The sequence below is a fragment of the Xyrauchen texanus genome, chromosome 7 (assembly GCF_025860055.1).
Source record: "Xyrauchen texanus isolate HMW12.3.18 chromosome 7, RBS_HiC_50CHRs, whole genome shotgun sequence".
In the NCBI taxonomy this organism is placed as follows: Eukaryota; Metazoa; Chordata; class Actinopteri; order Cypriniformes; family Catostomidae; genus Xyrauchen; species Xyrauchen texanus.
The window spans coordinates 26402020-26426424 of NC_068282.1; the positions used below are offsets into that span (position 1 = coordinate 26402020).

Genomic DNA, 24405 nt, shown 5'->3' on the forward strand with positions numbered 1-24405 from the left:
GCATATGCAATGTTTACATGAGGTCTCTTGAAAATATTTATGGAAGCCTCCGACCAGGAGTAATGGTTTGAATAAAAAAAGCAGACTTATATTTTATGACATCAATGAGCTCATGTTTTGTGTGACAGGCTTCAATACTTTCGACATAGGATAAAAAAAACTTACTTCAGCATGAAACTGTTCTTTCGGTGCAGTTTTCAGGGTGTGTTGCCCGTTGTCATGTTTCAACACATTCAAAATATATATAGGATATTAAAATGAATAAAAAAATTGTTTTCCAGCCTGCTGTATTAGTATTTATTCATCACCATTTATTTATATTAGATACAGTTCCAATATATTGTTTTTTACACAGGGCAAATATGCTATTTATCAAATCTTCCTTTCTTATGTATCGCATTTCAATGGGGATATAATTTATTACAGCTGACAGTTGCGTGAGATAACAAGGTCAACCGCAACAATATCAAATTAAAACTCAACAGTTCTGGCATTCAACAGGCTTTTTAACAGTTCTGTGGTTGTTTATTGGATCAATAGAGGTCAACGTCATATTATGCGACTAACCTTTACTTTACGGAAAGCTTGCGAAGTACTAGGTAAGTCTTGCCTTAAGAACAGGTGGTGCAACAAAGTTAAGCACTGATTTAGTTACAAAATAACTAGTAGTTACTTAGCCCTTAGTGTGAATTTTACTGTCCTAACTTACATGATACCTTACGCACAGCTGTAAGCAGAGACCGTATGAAGACAGCAGAGACCGTATGAACAGCAATGCTCACTGGTATTTATGGTCCATTCAGGGAATTGTTTGAGACCAACAGTTTCTGTGTACTGGAACAATTTTGAATGGAACAGCCCTAGAAATTGCTGACTCCCTGGCCAGTGCCCTGACTAGTGAACAAGGGAGCTGATGTGCCCATAGAGACATAGGAATGAAGCAATGAACAGAAAGGTGACACATGACAAGTCCTGCTTTTACAGGCTCCAGTCAACTCTGTCAGCTCACACAGCCTGGGCAGCATGTACAGTCTTGACAGAGGTTTCTGAACAGGAGACAGAGAGGAAACAGCAAAGGAAAAGGGTTTAAATTGAATAGAGAGCTTGGAGTGGGCTGAACTGTCAGCACTTTAATTGCTATTACAGAGTGCTAGTGATGTAACTCATTCTCTAAACCTACTAAAGGTTCTAGAATGGGGTGGGCACTCACCAGAGACTAATGCAGCTGAAAAGAATAACGCTCAGCCAGTGCTCTCTTCTCACTTGATGCAATCAACCATAGATGTAAGGTAATTATTCACAATACCATGAGCTTCACACTGTACATCATATCCCAAATGACTGTGCTGACCACAAAGAAAAAGCTCTTTGAAGGGGAGCACTAGATGAAGGATAGAGATGACCACATAGCAAAAAGTCACTTGAAGATTTTCAAACCTTTTCAAGTCTAAATTCACAACTCAGAAACAAAGCACCATTAGGAACAAGAGACCACTAAAAAGGACAACTAAAAGTGTGGACCTTCTCCCTGGTGCTTCAATTTAAAGAAGAAATTGCATTAATTTCTGAACAGATTTCATTTATATGTAGCCAAGTAAATGAATTGAGTTAATTGGTCAGCACCTTTGGAACAACATATGGCTTGGGGATGTTGAAAGAAGATTGAGGGAGAGATTGTCAGTTTGTGTGAGGCAGGCTGGAAAACAGAAGTTCATTATGAGTGTGGGCTTATGGAACAGGCGATTTATGGCATTTCCATCAAATAACTTTACTTGGAATCTTTACATGTGTATTCACCAGAAAGTCACCTGGGACAGGTGCACATAATGCATGAACCCACAAATACAGTACATATTCCTAATTAGTAGCCCAGATTTGTATTAAAATGTGCAACCTCTCACCATTTGTCCACACTATTCAACATCACCTAGAGTATATGATGGACACATGCACAGGTACAGAGCACATATTTCAACACATCAGTCACTCGCTCATCCCTCAAAGACCAGATTTATTTAAAACAAGAGGAAAAACTGAGAGAAGCTGAGATGTTTGAGAAGTTCCATTGCACAGACAAAAAAAACACAGAGGATCTGAAACTTAATGTATAAAGATATTTCCTCTCTGTTGACTCTCTTTCATTTCATGGATAAGTACATGTAGATGAGTACATTCTATCAATCATCTGTCCAACATTATCCATCCAACCAACCATCCTTTATCTTTCTGTCAGTCCATCCATCCAGCCATCCATCCAACATAATCTGTCCTTCTATCCATCCAACCATTCATTGGTCTGTTGGCCTTTCTGTGTACCCGTTCATTCTTTCTTCCATTCATCCATCCAATATCATCCATCCATAAAACCATCTGTTGTCTTTCCATACATCCATCTATCATCTACTCATCTATTTATCCATCCATCAGTCCGTTCATCTGTCCACCCACCAATTTATTCATCTGTTCAACATCATCCATCCATCCATCCATTTGTCCGTCCATCCATTAATCTATACTGTATATCAAACATCATATGTCTGTCAACCAAACAATTCATCTGTCTATCTATCCATCCATCCATCCATCCATCCATAGATACATCGAACCATCTGTCTATCCATCCATCCATCCATATGTCCAATATCATCCATTGGTCTATTGTTATCTAAACATCCATGCAACTGTCTACCTATCCACGTGTCCATTCATCTATCCATCCATACAACTGTCTGTCCATTCATCCATCTATCCATCTATCCATCCATCCTTTTTTCTGTCAATCCAACCAACATCATCCGTCCATCCATCAATTAATCTGTCCATTCATCATCCATCCATCCATTTGTCTGTCAATCCATCTATGCATCCATCTATGCATCCATCCATCCACCCATCCATCCAATCATTCATCCATCCAATCATTCATCCATCCAACGTCTATTCAACTGTCTGTCTATTCATCCATCCATCCATTCATCCATCCATCTGTCCATCCATCCATCTACTCATCAGTCCATCAATCCATGCATCCAGCCAACATCATCATTCCATCCATTTAGCCATCAATCCAACATAATCCATCTGTTCATCCATCCATCCATCCATCCATCCATCCATCCAACACACCATCCATACATCCATACATCCATACATCCGTCCGTCCATCATTCCTTCTTAAAATCAGGTGTGTTTCTCTCTCACGTTCCGGTTGTGTTTGTGTAGATTCAGAACTCAGAGCATCTGTGTGGAATGATACATCCATAAGAGCAGCAGAGAAAGCACTCAACTTGTGCTAAACTGTTTGGATGTCTTCAATAATGCACAAGTCATGCAGGGTATTGTGCTTACATGACTTAAGATGGCTCCTTCAAGCCTAATGTCTTCCTCTATGACAAAAGTTTGTAAACACACAAAGAGTTGGAGATGGAAACAGACAAAAATCTGAAGAGTAGTGACTGAGACTACTCTTCACTTCAAATCCATTAAGTCCCTATAAGGCAGTCAATTCACTTGGCAGCCATCTTGGTAACGCCATAAGGCAGCTGTTTTCGGTGTTGGTAATTGGCATACATGAAAGACCAACATCTCCAAAACTGTTTGTCAAGGTTAGATTTCAGTAACACATTTCAAACCAGCAGTAAACTCAGTCAAGAATGGTATCATACATTTTTGTTCTTTAGCTTAAATCATGCTAATAATTAAAAGGGAACAAATTAGTTTTCAAGCTAGTCCAGTCAATGTACATACATATTCCAGAATAAACAAACTCTCAAAAAGGCGATTGGCTCTTTTAACTTAAAGGCAGGACTTCCTTTCCTACAACTAGGCTTGACAACTTTTTGTCACGCGAACAGGGGTTGCTTGAGCATTTTGCAACTTAAAATGTTATTAATGAATGGGACATCTTTATTTGGACAGTTGTCAAACATACCTACAGCTGACATTTTGAGCATTACATTTTCTTATGTTCTTTTTCCCCAAGTAATCTGTCTCCTCCGTATTTTCTCTCTGGTGCTAACCTGTTTTTTTTAAACTACCATGATATGTATCTAAAGGGACAGATTCAAGTGTGTACAAAAGAACAACATACCACCAGATTTCACATTTTGGGTGTGTTTTATGTGTAAAAACACAGTCTCTCTCTCTCTCTCTCTCTCTCTCTCTCTCTCTCTCTCTCTCTCTCTCTCTCTCTCTCTCTCTCTCTCTCTCTCTCTCTCTCTTGTTTTCTGGGTCACTGAGATTTTGGCCTAGTGTTATCTACATTACGTTAACAAGCAAAGTTCATCCCTTACATCACCACAAACACATGTAGGCTCTAATGCACTGCTCTGCCAGTGCTGAATGAACAGTAAAAACTTTATAAGTGTTCTTCAATGGATATATTCCTGCTTTCATAAGTCATCTTTGACCCTACATGGAGAGCAGCAGAATAGCAAGTCTATATTCTAACTTAATCTACTGCCTTCTCTCACTTGCTCTTTTGAACAAGGAGTAAGGGAAGATGAAAGTGTTGGGAAAACACTGAACATTTTGATGGTTATGGGAGAAGAGGCGTTAATATTTCATAGTGAATACAGTACCCTAGCTGCTCCCCAAGTGCATATCAAACAGACTGGCCCATAAAAGCTTTTCAACTCAACATTAACAGTTAATTTTTAAAGCCTCTTGAGGGGGTTAACAGGGATAAATTACACTGTAAATGGCTAAAAGGTCAGGGACAATATTGAGGTCATGGCTTAGGGAAAATGACAGTGATTGAGGGAAAAGAAAGTGTTTGTGTATGATTGAGAGAGACAGGGTTGAGGATTGACAGAATTCCTGACATTACCAATGAATAAAAACAGCTTATTTACAGGTCAAAAAGAACTGCCAAAACTCCCAGATTGAAAGCCAGTCCAGATTAAAACTATAATATATTGTATAAAATATCACATTTAAAGGAATAGTTATGCCAAAAAAGTCACTAATTATATACTAATATTAGTATATAATATTAATATTAGACATACATTAAAGGATTTACTTGCCATATAATGAAAGTGAATAAGAACTCTGGTCTCTCAAGCTCCAAAAGAAAAAAAACGTTTTTTGGAGTTATCCCTCTGTTAGTCACAATCTGGAAATATCCTTGGAAATGTGAGCGCTAGATTTGGGGAAAATCTAGAGAACAACATGCCTTAATGAGGAAGCCAAAAAGCACTTCATAAAAGTCTTCTCAAAAATAAATTTATGAAGAGTAAAAAATATCTTAAGACAAACAGTAGTATTATCCTATGTTATTGTTAAATATTTTAATGTCACAAATAACAAAAGCTGTCACACTTTCTAAAATGTGACACTCGGATAAAGTTTATCATCCCATACTTCAATGTGACTCTATGCTTTTGTGCTTAATTAAATAGACAAGTGTTGCCACTACATTTTCAGCCTTACAGTATTTAAAGATAAAAAGGTCAAGCCTGTGAGAGAGGTTAAGACATTCTTTTATGTTTTGCATGCTTTTTTAATTAGCTCAGCCATCACTCTTTGAATCCAACAGAGATGCTTTTTTTTTTTTTTTTTTTTAACAAATCCTGCTGTGGTAAGCCTGTGTTTGTGCTCAGCCAAAGGCCAAGTTTGGGAAAGAAAGTCTCTTATTATGTTGTAGTCCACAAGCAACTGTTGAGAGGTCAATCTAGTGATAAATGATCACACTGATATTCGCAACGGAAGCAAAAATGACAAACTTAATACAGAATATGCATAACTTGTGCCCAAACTATAGCAAAGTACGTCCACACATGCATGGAAACATAAAAAAGAGGGTGCAGTGATACAGTGATTATGGCCCTGAGCAGGGGCGTAGCACCAAATTTTGGGCCCTGGGTACAAACCATCTTGCTGGGCCCCCGTACCAAATATGTATGTATAGAAAACTGACTTCTAAGGGGCCCCCCCTGCCTCGGGCCCTGGGTACTCGGTACCCTTTACCCCCCCAGTCCGACGCCCCTGGCCCTGAGTCACATGATTGGATAAAGATAGATTATGTTCATTGACTGTCCCTCTGCGACTTAAGTAGTAACTCAAGCTGTGATGAAGGCTCTGTTTTGACACTCATCTGGCTTATTGATCACTCTTTGTCAACTGATATTATTTGCTTGAACACTTCATTAGCTGAAACAGAGCTGAGTGAAGCATTACTGCTGGTAGCTCAATCTAAAAGTTATCACAATACACACTTTTTGCCTACATACTTTTCCCCCATATACTGTAAAGTACTTCTGATTCAACATTGTGAATGCAAGGGGAAAGTGTCTATGCTAATCTATGCCAAACTCAGAATTGCCTCTTGGATGAATTCTACAGTAATGCGTGTGTGTGTGTGTTGCAGGGCCAGGGTTATGGCTGGGGTGATATATGATGGAAGCAAATGGGGTATATATAATGATCACATTTCATTACTTCCTTTTACACTACCGTGCACCAAATAAAGCAAAGGAAACTGCTTTGATAGGTTGAAAAGCAACAGGCTAAGTCAAAGCAGCAAAACAAATTCAGTTGCTATTTCACATTTAGGAGTCGATAAAGACCACAAAGCAGGTCCATACAGCAATTCTCAAAGCACACAGGGATAAAGTCCCTTTCCTTAAAGCTCAAAGCAGAAACAAGGGGAAGAGTGCTCCAATCGATTTTTTAGAAAAGGCTTTGTGATTTGGGAGCACTGTAAACTAAGGACACAGCTTCTATCTGCTTACACAAGTGGCAGAATAAAGACAGAGCAGCTGTGCCAATGTCCTTAGCTATAAAACCTGGCACATTAAACAAGGCCTGCGTCAATCTAACAAATAATTCATACAAGATAGACAGAGGGGAAAATAAAGGCCTGGCAGATCAGCTGGGTGGATAAAAAAGGTTAACTCAAGTTAATCAGCCAGAAACAGCATCAGCTGGAATGTATGTAAGTGGGCGTGTGCGTATGTGAGTGTGTGTAAAACAGAAAAATAGCGAGGCACATTTCAAGTGCTGGTTACTATTAAAATGTATTTTTAAATATATACTGTATATATATTATACAGTATTGAAAACTAAAAATGTAATCTTCATGACTACTTTAAATTAATTATATATCATAACAAATTTATAAATTATTTACAAATATGTTCAACCTGTGCCACCTTGTTTTGACTACAAGCCAAAAATTCCAACTCAAAAATCAAGGGCTATAGTTCATCACTCCCTTGTTATTACACATAATTGTGGTCTCTTTTGAAAGAAGACACATGCAAGTTTGTTGTTCAACAGTCAGAATTAATAGTCATGAGGAAAAAAAGTTATTGCCATAACATATTTATAAAATAATATATGCCACTGACCTTCTTTGGGCATAGAAACACAATGGAGCTAAAGCCACAAGTCTGATAATGTTCTATTTAAACGCTGACTTATATGAAACACTTTCCAAGACCATGCCTTGCGATTATGACTGCATGTAGCATTAGTGCCTAAACGCAGAATGGTAAACAGGACAAAATACAAATCATCTAGTGCATATTTCTTACATTATATAAACTCAAGCATATTATAAGCGACTACAGCCTGAGTAGCCGAATCAGTTGGGAAAAGATGATAAATAAGTTGTGTACATTAAATTGTCACTCGTTGGAAAACAGACCATACCAAAGAGGTAAGAAGCATTATTCGAGTTATTCAAATGTATACTAATTTAATAGCCACAAAGCCATAGCGGAAGTAGCTTTACCCTGCGGTGGTGTAGTTTCCGAAAGGAAACGTTGGGTGGTGGTCAGAGGTACCAATGTCTTGGTAGCGTTAAGATTGATCTACAGGGCAAGATTGATCTCCAAATTCATTTTCAACTTTGTTCACTGGGTATTTGCTTGATGCTACCAGCAACTTGTACATTTGGCTGTTGCTTCTGATTTTGGCAAGGCTGTCTTGAAGATCATTAGCAAACTGATCGCTTGGTAGAGAGGTTGGAACAGGACAATAGATGTTGGGTATGATTTCATGACAGGATCTTTTATAGGTCGTTGGAGGGGGATGAGCTGCTCGAGGCTTTCATTTAGAAATTTTCACAGTATTTATAGGTTTAGGCCCAAAGTATGTGATGGAATATGCCATGTCTGTGGCAGGACTGTTTTACTAACAATAGGTGGGACAGATTTGCATTCAAGTATAATATATGTGCCAGGGTATACAGTAACCCAATTTGATGATTGCAGTGACCCAGGCGAGCTTTGCAATTACAATTAGACTGACCGAGGTCAAAGGAATCTTCAGATGGAAATTCCACCAGGAAAAACAGTTATAGAAACAAATGAGATAAGTCAGTTGATATTTCTATGAAATTATGATAATCTAAAGGCCCAGCATGTTGTGGGAAGTCATGGAACATTCCAACAATATTTTCCAAACTGCATGTTGTCTATTTAGTGGGCACACAGACTATACATGTTTGATGTTTGATGTAGCCTACAACCTTACCTTCAATATCAGTGATATAACCCTGTATTCAATTGCTGTACCCTTTCAGCAAAACAACTTGTGGGATTCAACATCCCTCCTCAGCCCATTTTTCAACATCAAAACTCATAAATCGCAGCTGCAGCTCCAGGTTGGTGGTCCGAGACACCGTTTCTTCAATTAATTGTTACCACAGACCTTATTTTACTCATAAGTTCAAAAACTCCATTATAAAAACCCATAGGAAAATACAAAGGGATCCTATGGCAAATTAGACTTCCGGGTTTGCCTACAAATTAACGTCATGTCTGAACAGCTCTACTGACCTCTTTCATGTGACTTTCATGTCACTGTATGATCCCGCTGCCATGTTTGTGACCAAAATTCCATATTTCTTCATTGTGCTATGCTGTGGAATGCAGCAAAAGTCTTTTTTGTTTCTATTTATGAATCTTGAAACGGTGATACTGCTGTTTAATTACCAGAGCCAAAATGTAATTTTTCTTTCACTAAAGTTGGATATCTTTTAAGTGACGGCTTAATTTGACCAAAGTCAAGCAGCGATGATAGGGGAGAGCAGGGAAAAAGCTTTAAGCATTTATTTAGATGTCAATTATTTTTATACCATCATTGATTCGGATACAATTAAACTGGACATGCGCATAGGACGATGCTATTCATAACACCCAGATGTACAAATTCATGTGATAATTGTAACACGTTATAATGAATGAAAACGCACATCATGATGTGAATATATAGTATATATTTAATGTGTATACTTTACTAATACTAATGTTAGTCAAAAACAATACATCATAAGATCATGAAGCACAGACTTTATTCACACTGCCAGACTGCAATGTAAACACAATATATGCCATATTCACTAATATGCCTCGATTGCTTACTGTGTGTTCTTCATGAGTTAAAAGCAGCTCTTACATTTATACAGATGGGATCATCACAGATGTTTTGTAATATTTTGACCAAATTAGAGCAGAAAACACTAACATTTGTAACATTTGAATGAGAGATGTTCACAGCAGTGGTGTGGCCAAGTGTCACAAATATGGTGGCTGCGGGGGAAAGTAATGTCACTGAAACAGGTCAATAGGTATGTGTTTCATAACAACCGTTTCATTTTCATAACACTCGCTTTGATATTTTTAAATAAATTAAGAAATTACTCTGGCAGTAACATGTCTACTGTAAAACATTGGTCTTACATCGATGTCTGAGGCTTAGAACTTTTTAATGATATATAGTTTGTCAAGATTAATTACGTTCTTTATATTAAAACTCTGGAGTAACTTTGAACAAATGTAAACACAGAACGCTTCAGAGCGTGGGCGCTCTGAAAAACATTAACAGGTTAAAACATTTTAAAATTAACATTTTAAATAGAAAACGCCAAAAATGTAAAGTTGCTATAACATTTTAAGTATTAAATACTCTTGCAAGTGATTTTAAGTGCAGGTAACCATTAAAAAAATTATTTAAAAAAACTGTCAAATTATTTTTTTATTTAAAATATCATAAAAAATATATATTGTAATTTAGTTGCCTGTTATTTATAATGAGAATGAATAAAGACACTTTACAAATAGTTTTAAGTGCTGGCAAGTAAATTTCAGACAAAAAATGCTGAAAACTGACCATTAAATCTTCATGGTAGCTCTAAAATTAAATGAGAAATTTTCAGTACAAAAAATATCTTATTAAAAATCAAATATTTCATTTTATTATGACATTTTACCATATAATCAAATGATTAAACACCCCTCGAACATCTTAAGAGGTCACAAGCAGATGTGCATAAACACTGTCAATTTTCTTTTTTTAAATAGAATAGAAGAGGTCCCAGACACTATCATATAGTTTGCAGATCTTTAAATCACACAGTGTTTTGGTTTGGGGAGACTTAAAAAAGAAAGAGGCATTTTCTGACATCCAAATCTTCAAATAATAGCTGCATACTCTAGATGATTTTAGTACTATCACACAACCATCTCCAGATTTATTCAGTTCTCTGGTCGACAAATGCAGTCAGAACAAGCCAAATGAGCAGGCAGATATCAGAGAGACTGAGGTTGATCCTGAGTTTTAACCCCCATTACAGAAACTACTCAGACTGTTTTCTCTCTAATATGGTGTTTTTCCTGCCTGGCCCATACAAATGTGTATACATTTTTCAAGTCCTACCGACAAAAACTTTCAGAATCCTTCCTGTTACTTGTAGCTCTCACAAGGTATTTTTACAAAGATCTGCACTTAGACTATATTTTATTTAGGAAAAACTTACCTGCCACTTCAAAAGTGAGCAGGTGCAGGACCTCTGAGAATGTGTGCCTGTAAGTGTGTACTTGTTTGTGTGCTTTTGCTGAGTGTGAGAATATTTCTCTATGTGTGTTTGTGTGAGAGAGAGAGAGTGTTTACAGTACTTACTTCGCTGAGAGCAACAATAATGTTCTCTCTGAGTATGGCACCACTTGCCTCTGCATTTGCAGGAACTGAGGTCATACCATGTTTTACTCTGAATGAAAACAGAGCTTTTGGCTCAGACACTGATATCTGACCTCTTGACCCCACACCACTCTTATTCCCCCAAGAGTGCCTGCAGCATCGTTGAATGATGGCTAGAAATTGTCAGGAAAACATGGCACTATGTCTTAGATTCACAACCACTGAATATACACCAGGACAAGAAACTGCAGGGATAGCTAATTCCTCTCCACATCAAAATATGTAAAAAAATAAAATAAGGAGGGAATTAGACACTAACTCTCAATGTGTTAGTGGGTAGTTTTAAGGTGGAGATTTTTCTCGTTGTTTTTTCGGGCTGTGTTTGTGCAGACTTCATGTTCAATGATAATTTCAGAAGAGTGCTTGAGTACTCTAGAGATCAGCAAATGGAAGAGACTTACCCCAGAGAAGAGAAATGAATAGAGTCTGCTTGCCAATAAACAGGGTGTTTCTAAGTTCAGAGCCAGAACTCTCCATTATTAAGTTTTGGCCATATAATAAGGCGTGCTGTTTGCCGACAGAAGGGACTTGTGGTTGTCCCAAATGCAACAGCATTGAGTCAGAATGCACTGGCCTACATTCATTGTATGTTGAACTATTTAGTAAAGTGCCCTAGGGCTCAACTTGAGTGTCTGCTCTTAACTTCATTTGATATCTATTAATGATATGGGTCATAATAATTTTAGACTCATAACACTTTCCAAAAATGAAAAATGACTGGTACACTTACACATTGTGATTTGCTTTTTATCTGTATTTTAATTCAGACTAAGTTGGCTAATTGGACTTTATAGGTGATATTTGGGTTTTAAATGTGTGTGTGTGTGTGTGTGTGTGTGTGTGTGTGTGTGTGTGTGTGTGTGTGTGTGTGTGTGTGTGTGTGTGTGTGTGTGTGTGTGTGTGTGTGTGTGTTTCCATTTGTAGCAATCAAATATTAATGAATAAGTCAGAAGTAAAATAACCAAGATATTTTCTATTCCTCAACAGAATTATGGATGACACATTCTGTTTCTTTCCAAGAGTAATATGTCCTGCATTATTATGGTGAAGTAATTTGCTGGGCACCACATTACATTCTAAGGAGAATCTTAAGATTTGTTATTTAACAAATCAGTTCAAACATTCAAAGTTCAAACATGAATCTCCACATGGCGTAAGCTGACAGGATCCTTTAACTTACCTGTTAGCCAATCAGCTAATTATATGTCAAGAAAATCGGCTTACGTGGTGTAGGCTTATACTGTATGTCCTTTGGCATGTAATCAGGTAGCCAATCAACTTATGTACTCTCTCTATCGTTTCAAATTACTCCGTTTGCAAGTAGGCCAGTTTCACTGCAGAGCCCTGTGAGAGTTTTTTCTCTAAAAATGCTATTTGCTCCTGTGGTTACTAGGGCTTTTTCTTCTAACAGCTTGCACGGTAAGGTTTGCTTTTGGCCATAAAACATAAAAGTGTGCCTTTAAGAAGGTAAGCCGTAGCCAAATAAGGCACTGGCACACATCACTATTGTAGGCCATTAGTTTAAATAAGTCTACACATAACTAGGCTAATTCACAAGATAAATAAGCTCTGGGATTTCCTGGTTCAGGTACACATTATGAGTCAGGTCACTAGCCATTTAAGCCATTCGGCCAAGCAGGCCCAGGCACACTTAGCTAGCATACACTCAGTGCACGTGGCTTTTCAATGTAGCAGCAGAGCTGTCTTGGTGGTAGATCTGCTGGTTTGGGGGGTTGTGTTTTGTGTTATGCGTTTGTGCAGATTCCCTGCTTTGTTGGGCATTGTATTTATGTCTAATTATGCAGCAGCATCTGATACATGCTTGATGCACTATTTATTGTGTTTGTCTAACTGTGCAGCAGCAGCAGCAGCATGTAGACATGCTTAACTCAGCATGTCGAAGTATGTTCTAGTAGTAGCAAGTTTCTGTATTTGCTCTGCAGCAGAAGCATAGCACATCTAGTCCACCAAGACCAATATACCATCAATATGCCAAACCCACATTAATATGCTTACCATGAGTTGTCTTAACTCTTTATATTGAAAGCAACATTTGACCAATGATTGATGTTGCACTGGATTTCTAAAACTGAGAACCCTTCAGAATATCTTCAATATGGTTCCACTGCATATACAGTGACACCAAAAAGTGTATTGACACATTTTTGGCACTTAAGACACACTTGAAATGCATTTAATTGCATTAGATGACAAAATATAAAAACAAGAGCTATCTGCAAACAAATGATGCTTAAGATAAGACTTTTAAGCAACTGGTGTCAAAGTTATTTAGTGGATGTATGAAATCAGTTCCCTCAAGTTGCTAAGGTGACTTAGCAAAAATAATCACTAGTGTAGTCCATCACATTTACTATGGACTACTTTTTGTCTTCATTTTGAACGATATATAAATATATATATATAAAACAGAAATATTTTAGTAAAATGATTCGTTAAAAGTGTATTTATTCTATATTTCTTTCAAATAAATTATATTTATTTTTTTCTTAAATAATTCTATGCAAGTATATACATATATATATATTAATTGAGGTTTAAGTGTCCAAATACTTTTTTGGGGCCCCTGTATGTTTAATGAATATGGCTCGTGGTTGTGTGGAGGTGTGATGTAATGATCGAACCTGTGGCGTGCGCGGTTTGTATGGGGAGCTGCTCTCTAGGTCGGCCAGGATGCTCGTCAGGGAGTCGATCTCAGCATCCAGACTGGAACGTCGCTCTTCCAGAGTTTTCTCTGGTCCCTTTATCTAAAACACAGACACAATAGCCTGTAATGAAACTAGGTCTTTTTGAAAGAGGGTTGCTCTAAATCAGCTAACCTACTTAATCACACTTGAAATTCAAAAATGAAGGAAAAATACCCAAATATTACAAACAATGAAAGGCAATTTAAAGGTTCAATACAGCATGTTTTCTGCTCTTGGCTACTAATAGTCAATACCTTCAGAGCAAGCGGTGATAGTTTTGTTCTTTGTGTTTTTTCTGTACATGTTCAAGTGTACATTAAAATTAATCATTGCCTCAGACAATTGACTGTGAGAGAACTACTGTAATAATGAGAGGCAATTGGATGGGAAAAAAAAAGTTTCTTTGTGATGTGAAAGAGAAAAAGAAAACAACAAATAATGCTTTGTTTGTGAGCTCAACTCATATTAATTCAATCGCCCCTTAGCTCTCGCGCTCTCTCTCTCTCTCTCTCTCTCTCTCTCTCTCTCTCTCTCTGTCCGCTTACTCACTGCTTTCACTATTCTTGAAAGTTTCACCCAGTTTCTCCCAAACTAATGATAACAAAGCCTTCACTCTCTCAGTTTTATTCACACTCCGATTGCAGGTTTCTTTTCAAGATGTTTACACAGAGGTAGCACCGCACATCCATAAATAAATATCCCAACTCACTTAATCTAAATATTGGGTCTCACTTGATTCATGTGTCGTTCAGAGAGTACTCACTAAGTCTCAAGGTAAGATACACAACATCTTTTGTTGCAGTACACAGTGTATTATTGCAGGGGTTTTTAAAGTCATAAAGAGTAAGCTCAATCCTGACAAAATTTACAAGACTGTTTTTAGCCTATATTTGCGATTCACACGCATAAAATGAGCCAGTCTGCGTCTCTAAATACAACTGCAATGGTCCCAAAAACATTAAGACATGTCGACCTGATATCATGTTATACTTGTAATAATGGACACATTGTGATTTTGTTCCATATATTTTCAGATTTTCTACATGCATGCCGCCACATGTTCGAGTTCTGCGAAAATCCTTTATGCGTACGAGATATACTTGTGCAGCTAAGTTTTCCACACAGGTGAAAGTTGTAAGAAGACAAGAGTAGCTACAGATGTTCTTAATAGACGATTTATATGTCATTTGATTCACTCACGTCTATTACATTGTCAGCGAGCATTCGGATATCATTCTTACAATACTAAAAAAAAAAATATCCTACATTAGTATTATCTAACAGTTAAAAAAAAGTTACTGGCAAAATGGCGAGTTGATTCCTCATACTCTGGTATTGTTTCTCCCTCGATATACTACGGAACAGAGGAAGAGCTGTATGGTGTTATAATATATTCACAATTGCACTGGACATGTTTTGAGAGCACACGCACACTCTCTGAGCGAGAGCAAGGAGAGTTAATAAAAGAGCAGCGTATTTTTGAGGCCGCGAATCCAGTTTGTGCGAAAGTGAAGGAAATGGATGTGCTCTGGCTTGACATGCCTGTGCTGTCGACATTTAAAAGTATAATAAAGCCATAGCTTTAGGTCTATAAAGCTGGAGTATGCTTTATTAAGCTATTAATTTTTATTTATTTATCTGTTTATTTGACATCATGATATTATTATCATTCTATGTGCTTTCCCTAACGTGCCCTGGTGAACCTCTGATGAGGTGCACCATTTATTGCACCCTTTAATGTATTATTACATTACAAATGACACATAATGCATAACAATATGGTGAATGTACAAGTATTCCATGTTCTGAAATAAAATTTGCCCTAACAATTGAATTGAGTTAGTTGAATTAGTCAATTAGAGAAGCTTTGTGCCATACCATAATGGACTGAGTGCCATTTACTGTAAACCCTACTGCTCAAAACAATTAATTGGTTTGAATGGGGAAAAAAATGTAATCATACAAATTAGTTCAAATAAATTAGCCTTGATGAGTATTTGGAACTTTCCTATTCTTTTGAGTTCACGAAACTGACACATTTCAAGCAACCTGTATTGTTATATCATTTTTAGTTTAATGCACTTGCCTCATTAAATATATAGGAACTTAAATTTAACTGAAACTGGGCAGGAGATGTCTTTTTCCCAGCATGCTTTGTTCTAGCTAGATCTTGTTAGTTCCCTCTTCTGAAATGTAAGTTCAGCCAAAGAGTTAAATTTAAAACCATCAAAATGTATGAGTTAGCTTACTCAATATTTCAAGTTAAGAGCAATTAACATGGATGTGTAGTACAAAATCAAAATCTGAAAGTTCTATTAACTTAAACTTGGGAGTTTATTCAATTAAAAACTAAATTGTGTAACTGATTGCCTTGACTTTTTTGAGTCCTGTAAACTTATTAGAGTTTAACTCAGTCATTATAAATTAGGTTTTATATGAACAGCTCACCAAAAAATAAAAATGATCAATTGACCACTCATACGACTTTCTTTGTCTAAGGTTTGGAACAACATTAGGGTGCATAACAGAATACAATTTTTGGATGAACTATCCCTTTAATCTTGTACTTTATAATGATTGAAGGAAGTCATGCAGCAATACAGATAATGCTGATAAACAAATAACAACTGAGATTGATTAATTATTATTATTTATTTATTAAATATATGTTGTATTTAATGCAGTAGAACTAAACCATTAAGATTTGAAATTGATTGATTTTCATGCAATAATCTAAAAAATGTTGTTGAAATTCTCTAATTAATTGTATTAAAACTATTTTGAACAGTGGTTGAGCAATAAGGGTTTCTCAATGACTCTGTAAAGTTAGTAAATTCCAAAATAAAATGATGATGATGGTTTGTGCTGTAATGTTGTCTAAGGCTACCCAGTCTTCCAAACTGTTCTCATGAAAAGACTGTATAACAATTTACTCAAAAGTCTAAGTGTTGGATGAGCAATACATCTGCAATCACTGACTTCTGTCCTTTATGTCTGGAAAGGGGGCAAAGAAAAAAATATATCAAAGGCATTTGAAGATCGGCAGCCATGTGACAAGAAAGGTGTGAGGGTAAAATTTTGACAGCATTCTCGCTCGTCATCAAAGAAGGCAAAACAACCTTCTCCCCTCACAGTTGAAGGACACTGATATTGCTCCTTGTCCTCTGTGGTCTCTTCTCTCTGTTCCCTCATCTTTACATAACACTAGATAAATAAAAGCCCTTCTTGTGCATAAGTGCTTGACAAAGTTTGGTAGTGTCTGTGAAGCGAGAGAGTGAGTGAAACTACAGGGTGGGAGTGGTAAGATTTGTGGTTTTGAGATCCCTTAATGGGAAGGTCAGGGTTTTTTTCTAAATATTTTGTGTATGTAGAATGATGAAGGGGACACCCCAAGAACTTTTTATTTTGCTGAGCAGAATATCCACAAAAGATGTTAATATGTACAACACAATGTGCTTCTTTTGGATGCATTAATAAATAGAACATAAATTACAGATGAACAAAAAGAATCAGAGTTAACAATGGATTGAATTCTTTTACTACCTTATTACATAATAATAAAAATGTAGTTAGACTTACTTAAAACTCATTAACTCATACATCAAAAACAGCTAGATACTGGTAATGGATACAATGATCATTACACATTTTAAAGATATTTCAATTAATTCCACAATTTCTTTTTCATAAAAAGTGTTATACTGTAATTGACACCGACCTTTATTATTATTTTTATGAACAATCTTGAGATAAAATAGATACGTTTAAATTCTAACTCTTCAAAATTCAGACTCTTCAACTCTTCAAAACCCTGGATATCCAAAATCTTTCCCAAATTAATACAATCACACTTATTTTTCTCATGTGCTGAGAAAGTGTCAACTAGGTTGCTTGTGATGGAAACTGCGAGTTACATTTGCTCCTGCAACTAGCAACTAAATGTATTTTAAAATAAAGTAAAAAAAAAATAAATAAATATATATATACATATATACACAAACTGTAAACTAAAACAGAATCAAAATTATTATTCTAATCTAATATAATTATTCCAAATAAAATAAAATCATTCAGTGATAGGATAGAAGAGAAGAGAAGAGAAGAGAAGAGAAGAGAAGAGAAGAGAAGAGAAGAGAAGAGAAGAGAAGAGAAGAGAAGAGAAGAGAGGTCAGATCAGATCTTGCGATTGCCTGAGGCCACTGAGCTCACAGGCCAGGATCAGTAACTGACTCTTGCTCTAATGTTATCTGTTTGGATTACCTGTCACAACCTATTACAGCCTTTACATGCCTCTATATTTGGATCAGAGCAGGCCCTGAAAACCTTCCCAGGCAATCAGGGGAGAGGTCAAACACAGATTGGCATCATTAATGCCAAGGCCCTGAACTAAGATAAACTTGAATTTGAACTAAAAGCAAACACACAAACTTTCTTAGAACAGCTTATGTAAATAAGGATGATAAATGCATGGTGAGCTGATACATTATGTGATCCAAACCCACTTTTATTTCCACAGTGCAATTATCTGTATCATTTCATTATTACTTATTCATTATACTATGTGCTGCAATTTAAAAAACATAGAAGAATCAAGACTTTTTTTAGCATGTTCCTGTAATCAAGATTGTGTCATGCATACACCAGAAAAAGATCAACAGAACAATTTACAGTACAGTATATCAATAACTTTATTATAGATATAAATTATGATATAGTATTATAAATACTGTAATAAAAACATACACTGAAAACAATATTTTGTGATGCAATATAGCAGAAAAGATGTAGTACTTTCCACATTGAATATGTCAGTTTAAGTGTGAACTTGAAAATATTAGGTAAATTCTACAATTGTACTTAAGTCAATTAATGTTTTACCTTATACATATTATTGATGATTGATTTTTATATTTACAATGCTCCATCAAAGTGGAAACCATTGTCATATTAATTAGCTAATTTGAGAATATTTCATAGGGAAATCAAATAAGTAAAATCTACTTAATGAGCTTGCATGGGTTTGTTAGCAAGTTGATTTACTAAATATTTTTCAATGATTTCTTGTTTTGTGGAGTCTGAAACTCATAATATGCAATAAGCATTCCTAGGGAAGGTATCAGTGTTAAATAATAATTGAAATGCTAGTGCTTCATTGCAAATGCAATTCAGTGCTACATTGAGTGTAATGTACAGTGAGTAAAATGAACTTGAAATAGAGTATTGTTAATTAAACTTTACTTGAGTATTTCTTATTAAAGTCACCAATAATTGTGTGTAGCCTTTACTTGAAAATGCACTGCTCAAGATTGAACAGTAAGCATATTCCTTTTAGCTCCAGTAATTTTTGGAGATATTTTCTGGGTAATTATTCTATTAGGAGAACTGGAGACTTTAGTTAAATTGCAGGATAGAGTGTTAAGAAAGAAAAGGTATAGGAATCTAATAAAGCACTTCCATCAGTTATGTAAGCCATCCTTTTACATTCTGGTAAGCACCATTTGAAGAGAGGAAGCTGATTTAAGTGCTGAGTTTAAATAAAAACCACATAGACAGATAAGTGAAATTAAATAAAGACTGCATGCCTTGCTATGTGTTCAATTACGAGAAACAAAATAATTTTGGCCAAGTATCATTTGATTATTCATGTTCACCACTGCACTACGGCCTCTTCCTCTTGTTAGTTCTGTTTAGGTGCAGAAATAATTGAACATCCCCTTTTTCATTCATGAAATGTGGATCATCACTCATTTTAGGTAATTACCCACAAACACATGAACATACACACTGGTTGTTATCAGAATCAGGAGCTAAAAGGGATAGCTCACACAAAAATGAAAATTCTGTCTTAATTTACCATTCCAGATGTGTATGAATAAATTTTTTCTGCTGAACACAAACAAAGATTTTTAGAAGAATTTCTCAGCTCTGTGTGTCCATACAATACAAGTGAATGGGTATCAAAACTTTTAAGCTCCAAACGCACATAAAGGCAGCATGATAGTTATTCATAAGACTCAAGTGGATAAATCCACATCTTTAGAAGTGACATGATAAGTGTGGGTGAGAAACAGATCAACATTTAAGTCCTTTTTTACTATCAATCTCCACTTACACTTTTACTTTCACATTCTTCTTCTTTTGTTTTTGCTGATTTGCATTCATCGTGCATATTGCCACCCACGGACGTAACCAGGGTTTGAAAATTAGTGAGGTCTGTGGTGAGGTGCAAGACTTTTACCAAAATTACACCTACAAATGCAACATATTCTACACATAAAATGTTTATCGAAAAATTAAAGGGCAGAAACCAATAATAATACTGAAATTATTTTTATTCGCAAATGCTGTTAAAAATATTAATACTGAATTTATGTCACATAGAAATGCAAATTAGACAACAAAGCATTGATTTTGAGTTAGGCAGAAAATGTACTCATATTAACTTCAGAAATCAGCAAAAGTTCATTAACAACTCATTTATCTAGGGCTATGTTAACTCTGTTACATAATAATATTATCCAAAATAATACATTGTTTACCTTTTGTCAGACACTTAATTATTTAAAGGTGCACTTTTACCCTTTAAAAAGTTTAACTCCTAAAGAATTATAATTTTTAAACATATGTATAAAATTGTGAGCACTCACATGAGATGAGGACTCTAGTCATATCAGTGACATTATAAATATGTTTTATTCTACATGGGGCAGGGGCGCCCTCATGGGGGCTGCCATTTTAGAATCACATGACCAGCTAAAAACTACTCATTTAAACTCAGTAGCCGTCTTTTTCTAGGACACTTTCACTCTTGGATTAAATTAATCAATGGTTGAATGTGAATAGTACATTTCTACAATGGCATATGTAACTGAAAACTATTGATTTTGAATGATGCTGCTTCCACACCACTAGGTGTCACTGTAAGTCCAAGATGACATGAGCAAAAGTTTAGAGCAAAGAGTGCACCTTTAATTCACCATTTTCAATTAATGTTCATTAGAACTGAACAAATGAGGAAAAAGTCATAACTTCATCCTAATTCATGAGTGTCTGGGTGTCACGTTTATGTGTTTTGTTCTTGTTTTTTGTCTTTTATTTTCTAGTTTAGTTCCTGTTCTGGTCATGTGGTGTCCTGTCATGTGATTTCCTGTTCCCTCAAGTGATCTCGTCATGTGTTTCCCCTGTTCATGTGTTCTTGTTTTCATTGGTTCATTGGTTAATTACTTTGTTATCAGTTCAACAGTAGTTTATCATTAGTTTTAGTTTATTAGTCTTGTTATCTTGTTTTTAGTTCTGTTTGTTAATTGGTTGTCTTGTTACCCATGTGTGTATTTAAGCCCTAATATTTTGTGTCAGGTATTGTGAATGTAACTTTGTTGTTTTGTTCCAAGTCAAGCCAAGTCAAGTGAAGTCAATCCAATCCAACCCAAGCCAAGCTTAAATCAAGTCATGTTTTGTTTATGTCTAGTCTACAGTCAAGTCATGTCAAGTCAAGTCTAGTCAAGTCATTCATGGTTCTGATTTGTTCATGTTTGTAGTCAGGGTTCACGTTTGGAAATAAACTGCACTTAGGTTCATCACTTCACACCATTATCTCTTCGTCTGCCTGTTTCCAGCATCGTTACACCAGGCTTTAAAGCTATTTTTGTTAAATTCTGCTTTGAAGTTGCCTTTATGACAATTTACCATTGTTCGTGCATAGTATCCAGAGTTCAACTATGGTATTAATAAGATACTCACAGATAAAAAAAAAATAAAAAATCATCATGGTTAGATGTAAATAAGATTTGTGTGTGTGTATATATATATATATATATATATATATATATATATATATATATATATATATATATATATATATATATAAAATAATCTATGGAATTTGTTATGAAAAACAATATCTTAAACACATGTACAAATAATAAAAATAACCTCCATAAAAGTGAGTTTTATTGCCCTAATATACAATATTTAATATTTTGGTAGGCTAATAATATTCAAATGCATAAATACAATACAATAAATACAGCCACTATTTCTGGCAATATACCATAGTTACTACTAAAGTTCTTACTACATTAACTCTCCAGTATATTTCTATAAGGGTGCTGATTTGTGGAATGAAAAGCCTGTAATTACCAGTGTGAATGGAACAATGTCTTCCTGTTTACCTCGTCACTGTAGTTTAATATGACGGGCTGTTTCAACTAGCTTCAGCACAGAGCCTTGAACTGTCTCATATCACATGGGTTTATAACAGAGAATTCTGTGTCAAATTCAAATGGGTCGCACACGACTCAAACTGTGTTAACCTCGGGACAGCATGCCGCATGTGCAGAGCAGGTTTGTCAGATTAGTGAGACCGGTCCTGCTTTTACTCTGCTCTGCTCGACAAATGCACTGCACAGCTTCAGGTAGCGCCATTTCGTCACACTCTTGTAGTATTTACGGACACTTAAGAATCAAGCCAACAGTATAGACTAAATTATACATGCATGCAGACACTCAAAGGAGTTTCCAACCACTTATTTGTTTTATTTAGTTGTACAGCCTCAAAATGTATTTTTGAATATGAAAAATTTACCAAGGTCCAGACCTCATTGCTGGATATGGACATGTCACCACCTACTGGGCAGGGAAAAAAGGACTTACATTTTTATCTATTTCTCACCGACACATCATATTCTTTCAGAAGACATGGATTTACCCACTGGAGTATTATGGATAGCTTTTATGCTGCCTTTATGTGCTTTTAAGAGGTTCACAATTTCTTCAATTCGCTTGCATTTCAAGTACTTACTAAGCTGAAATATTATTTCAAAAAATCCTTTGTGTTCAGCAGAAGAAAGAAAATCATACACATCTGGGATGGCATGAGGGTGAATAAATTATGAGAGAATTTACATTTTTGGGTGAACTATTCCTTTAAAGTGATAGTGTCATCAGTATGACTTTCTTCAGTGGAACACTGATGTTAGGCAGAATGTAAGCCTCAGTCAAGATTTACTTAAATTTTTTGGGGGAAAAAAGAAAGTATTTTTCTGTTCCACGGAAGAAAGTCAAAGGGTTTGGAACAACATAAGGCAAGAAAAATGAGGAAGTAATTTTTTATTTTCTCGTGAACTATCACTAAGTTCTTTAGGGGAATGGCATGAATACTAGCGAAAGTGCTTTCCACTACATGCTATGGATTCCTTTTCTATATCCAAACGGTCTACTCCTGTCATTGTGCGGTTACAGATCTCTTAACAGTCTGAGATGCAAAACTGGTTAAACTGTAGACTTCAGGATGCCATTCAATTCTCCAAAGGAATCAAGATCCTTGTATCCTTACAGTCTGATGTATTTTCAATACTGGCCTAATTATCCTACGATCACACTGTCTGACATACGCTGACTCCATTGAGCTAGATAAACAAGTGTGCTGATTCCCTCTGGACAGACTTCCTCCCATGCAGAGAAGCGTTCGTGGGAAATCTATCGGGATCTGATGAAGGGTTTTAATAGAGCAGAAAACATGCCTTTAGTCATATTCTGAGCAGCAGATAAAGCGGCCGTATTAAAATACTGCTGAACCACTGATGAAAACTATACAAGTGTCTCACAAATATAAACAGTGGTGTCTCATCATCGCCCAACAGTAACTAGATCCTGTCCTGCAGCACAATTAGTCAGATTGCAACTACTACGTGAACACATAATAAAATAACCGATAAAACAATCAATTCTAATTATTTAGTTATATTGGCAAATGCTTTAAGATATTATTGAAACGCAGAAGAACCAGATTTTAACATGAAAATGCAATTGGTGCATGCTCGTGCAAAACGATTTGTGGGAGGTTGCCACAGCGTTGTTCTGTGGTTGCAAGGATGTTTTGGTTGGTTAGTTACTGGCCCAAGTCAAAAGAGCCCACCCCCAATGATATTTTAGCCTCTAGATATGGCTTGGGTCCCTGCTTCAATCTACTGTAGGTCTATTTTTTTCACCCATGTTAATTTATTTTTTATTATTGTCTGCCAGGTGAAAGTCAAGCACTTAACATTTTTTACCAGTAGCACAAAAAGAGCATGCTTTGAGATAGTCTGTAGCACAAATGGTGTGAGACAAGTTACATGCTGAAGTTTAATAGGTCTAGCAATAGTAGCAAAAGTAATGTTGATGCTTGTCTTTGCAAGTAACACTAATTAAGTCACATCCAATTAGCAGCACATCTGTGTTTGAGTATTATAGCAAATCTGTGAAATGATTGTTTATCTCTAAACAGCTGTGAAAAGATGACAGTTTTAAATGTACAATTTTCTTAAAAGTGACTTACAGTGCATCCAGGATATGCATTGTATCACAACATGCATTCCCTGGGAATCAAAAGCATGACTTTGTTGTTTCTAACTTCAGGAACACAGTCAATTTGTATGTGTATAATTTGTAATTATTATAACGTATGACACATTATTTATGGGGACAACACAAAAAGAACACTAAGGAGGTTTTTGACTCCAATTAATGTTATTCAGAGTTTTGAGGCAGCAGTAGACGAATATGGACATTAGTATTTGGTTTTGAGGGAGGATTGATTCCCTGAGGGGAAAATGACAGATGTGAGCCAATAAGTGTCAGCCTTCCCGGTGCCCTCACTCGCTTCTAAACGGATACCAAAACACTGAAGTGAGTGACAAACAATTAGGGAGCAAGCCTGGAAAACAGCCACAAA

At 36.0% G+C, this 24405-nt stretch overlaps 1 protein-coding gene across 2 annotated transcripts in view; it reads right to left on the minus strand.

Moving 5' to 3' along the window:
- Positions 1 to 24405, minus strand: part of LOC127646513 (lipoma-preferred partner homolog) — a 308283-nt gene that overhangs the window by 131792 nt on the left and 152086 nt on the right. For both annotated transcript variants that reach the window (XM_052130234.1, XM_052130235.1), the window contains exon 5: positions 13629 to 13751. In XM_052130234.1, coding sequence (XP_051986194.1) covers positions 13629 to 13751 — 123 coding nt within the window. The remainder of the gene's footprint in view (positions 1 to 13628; positions 13752 to 24405) is intronic.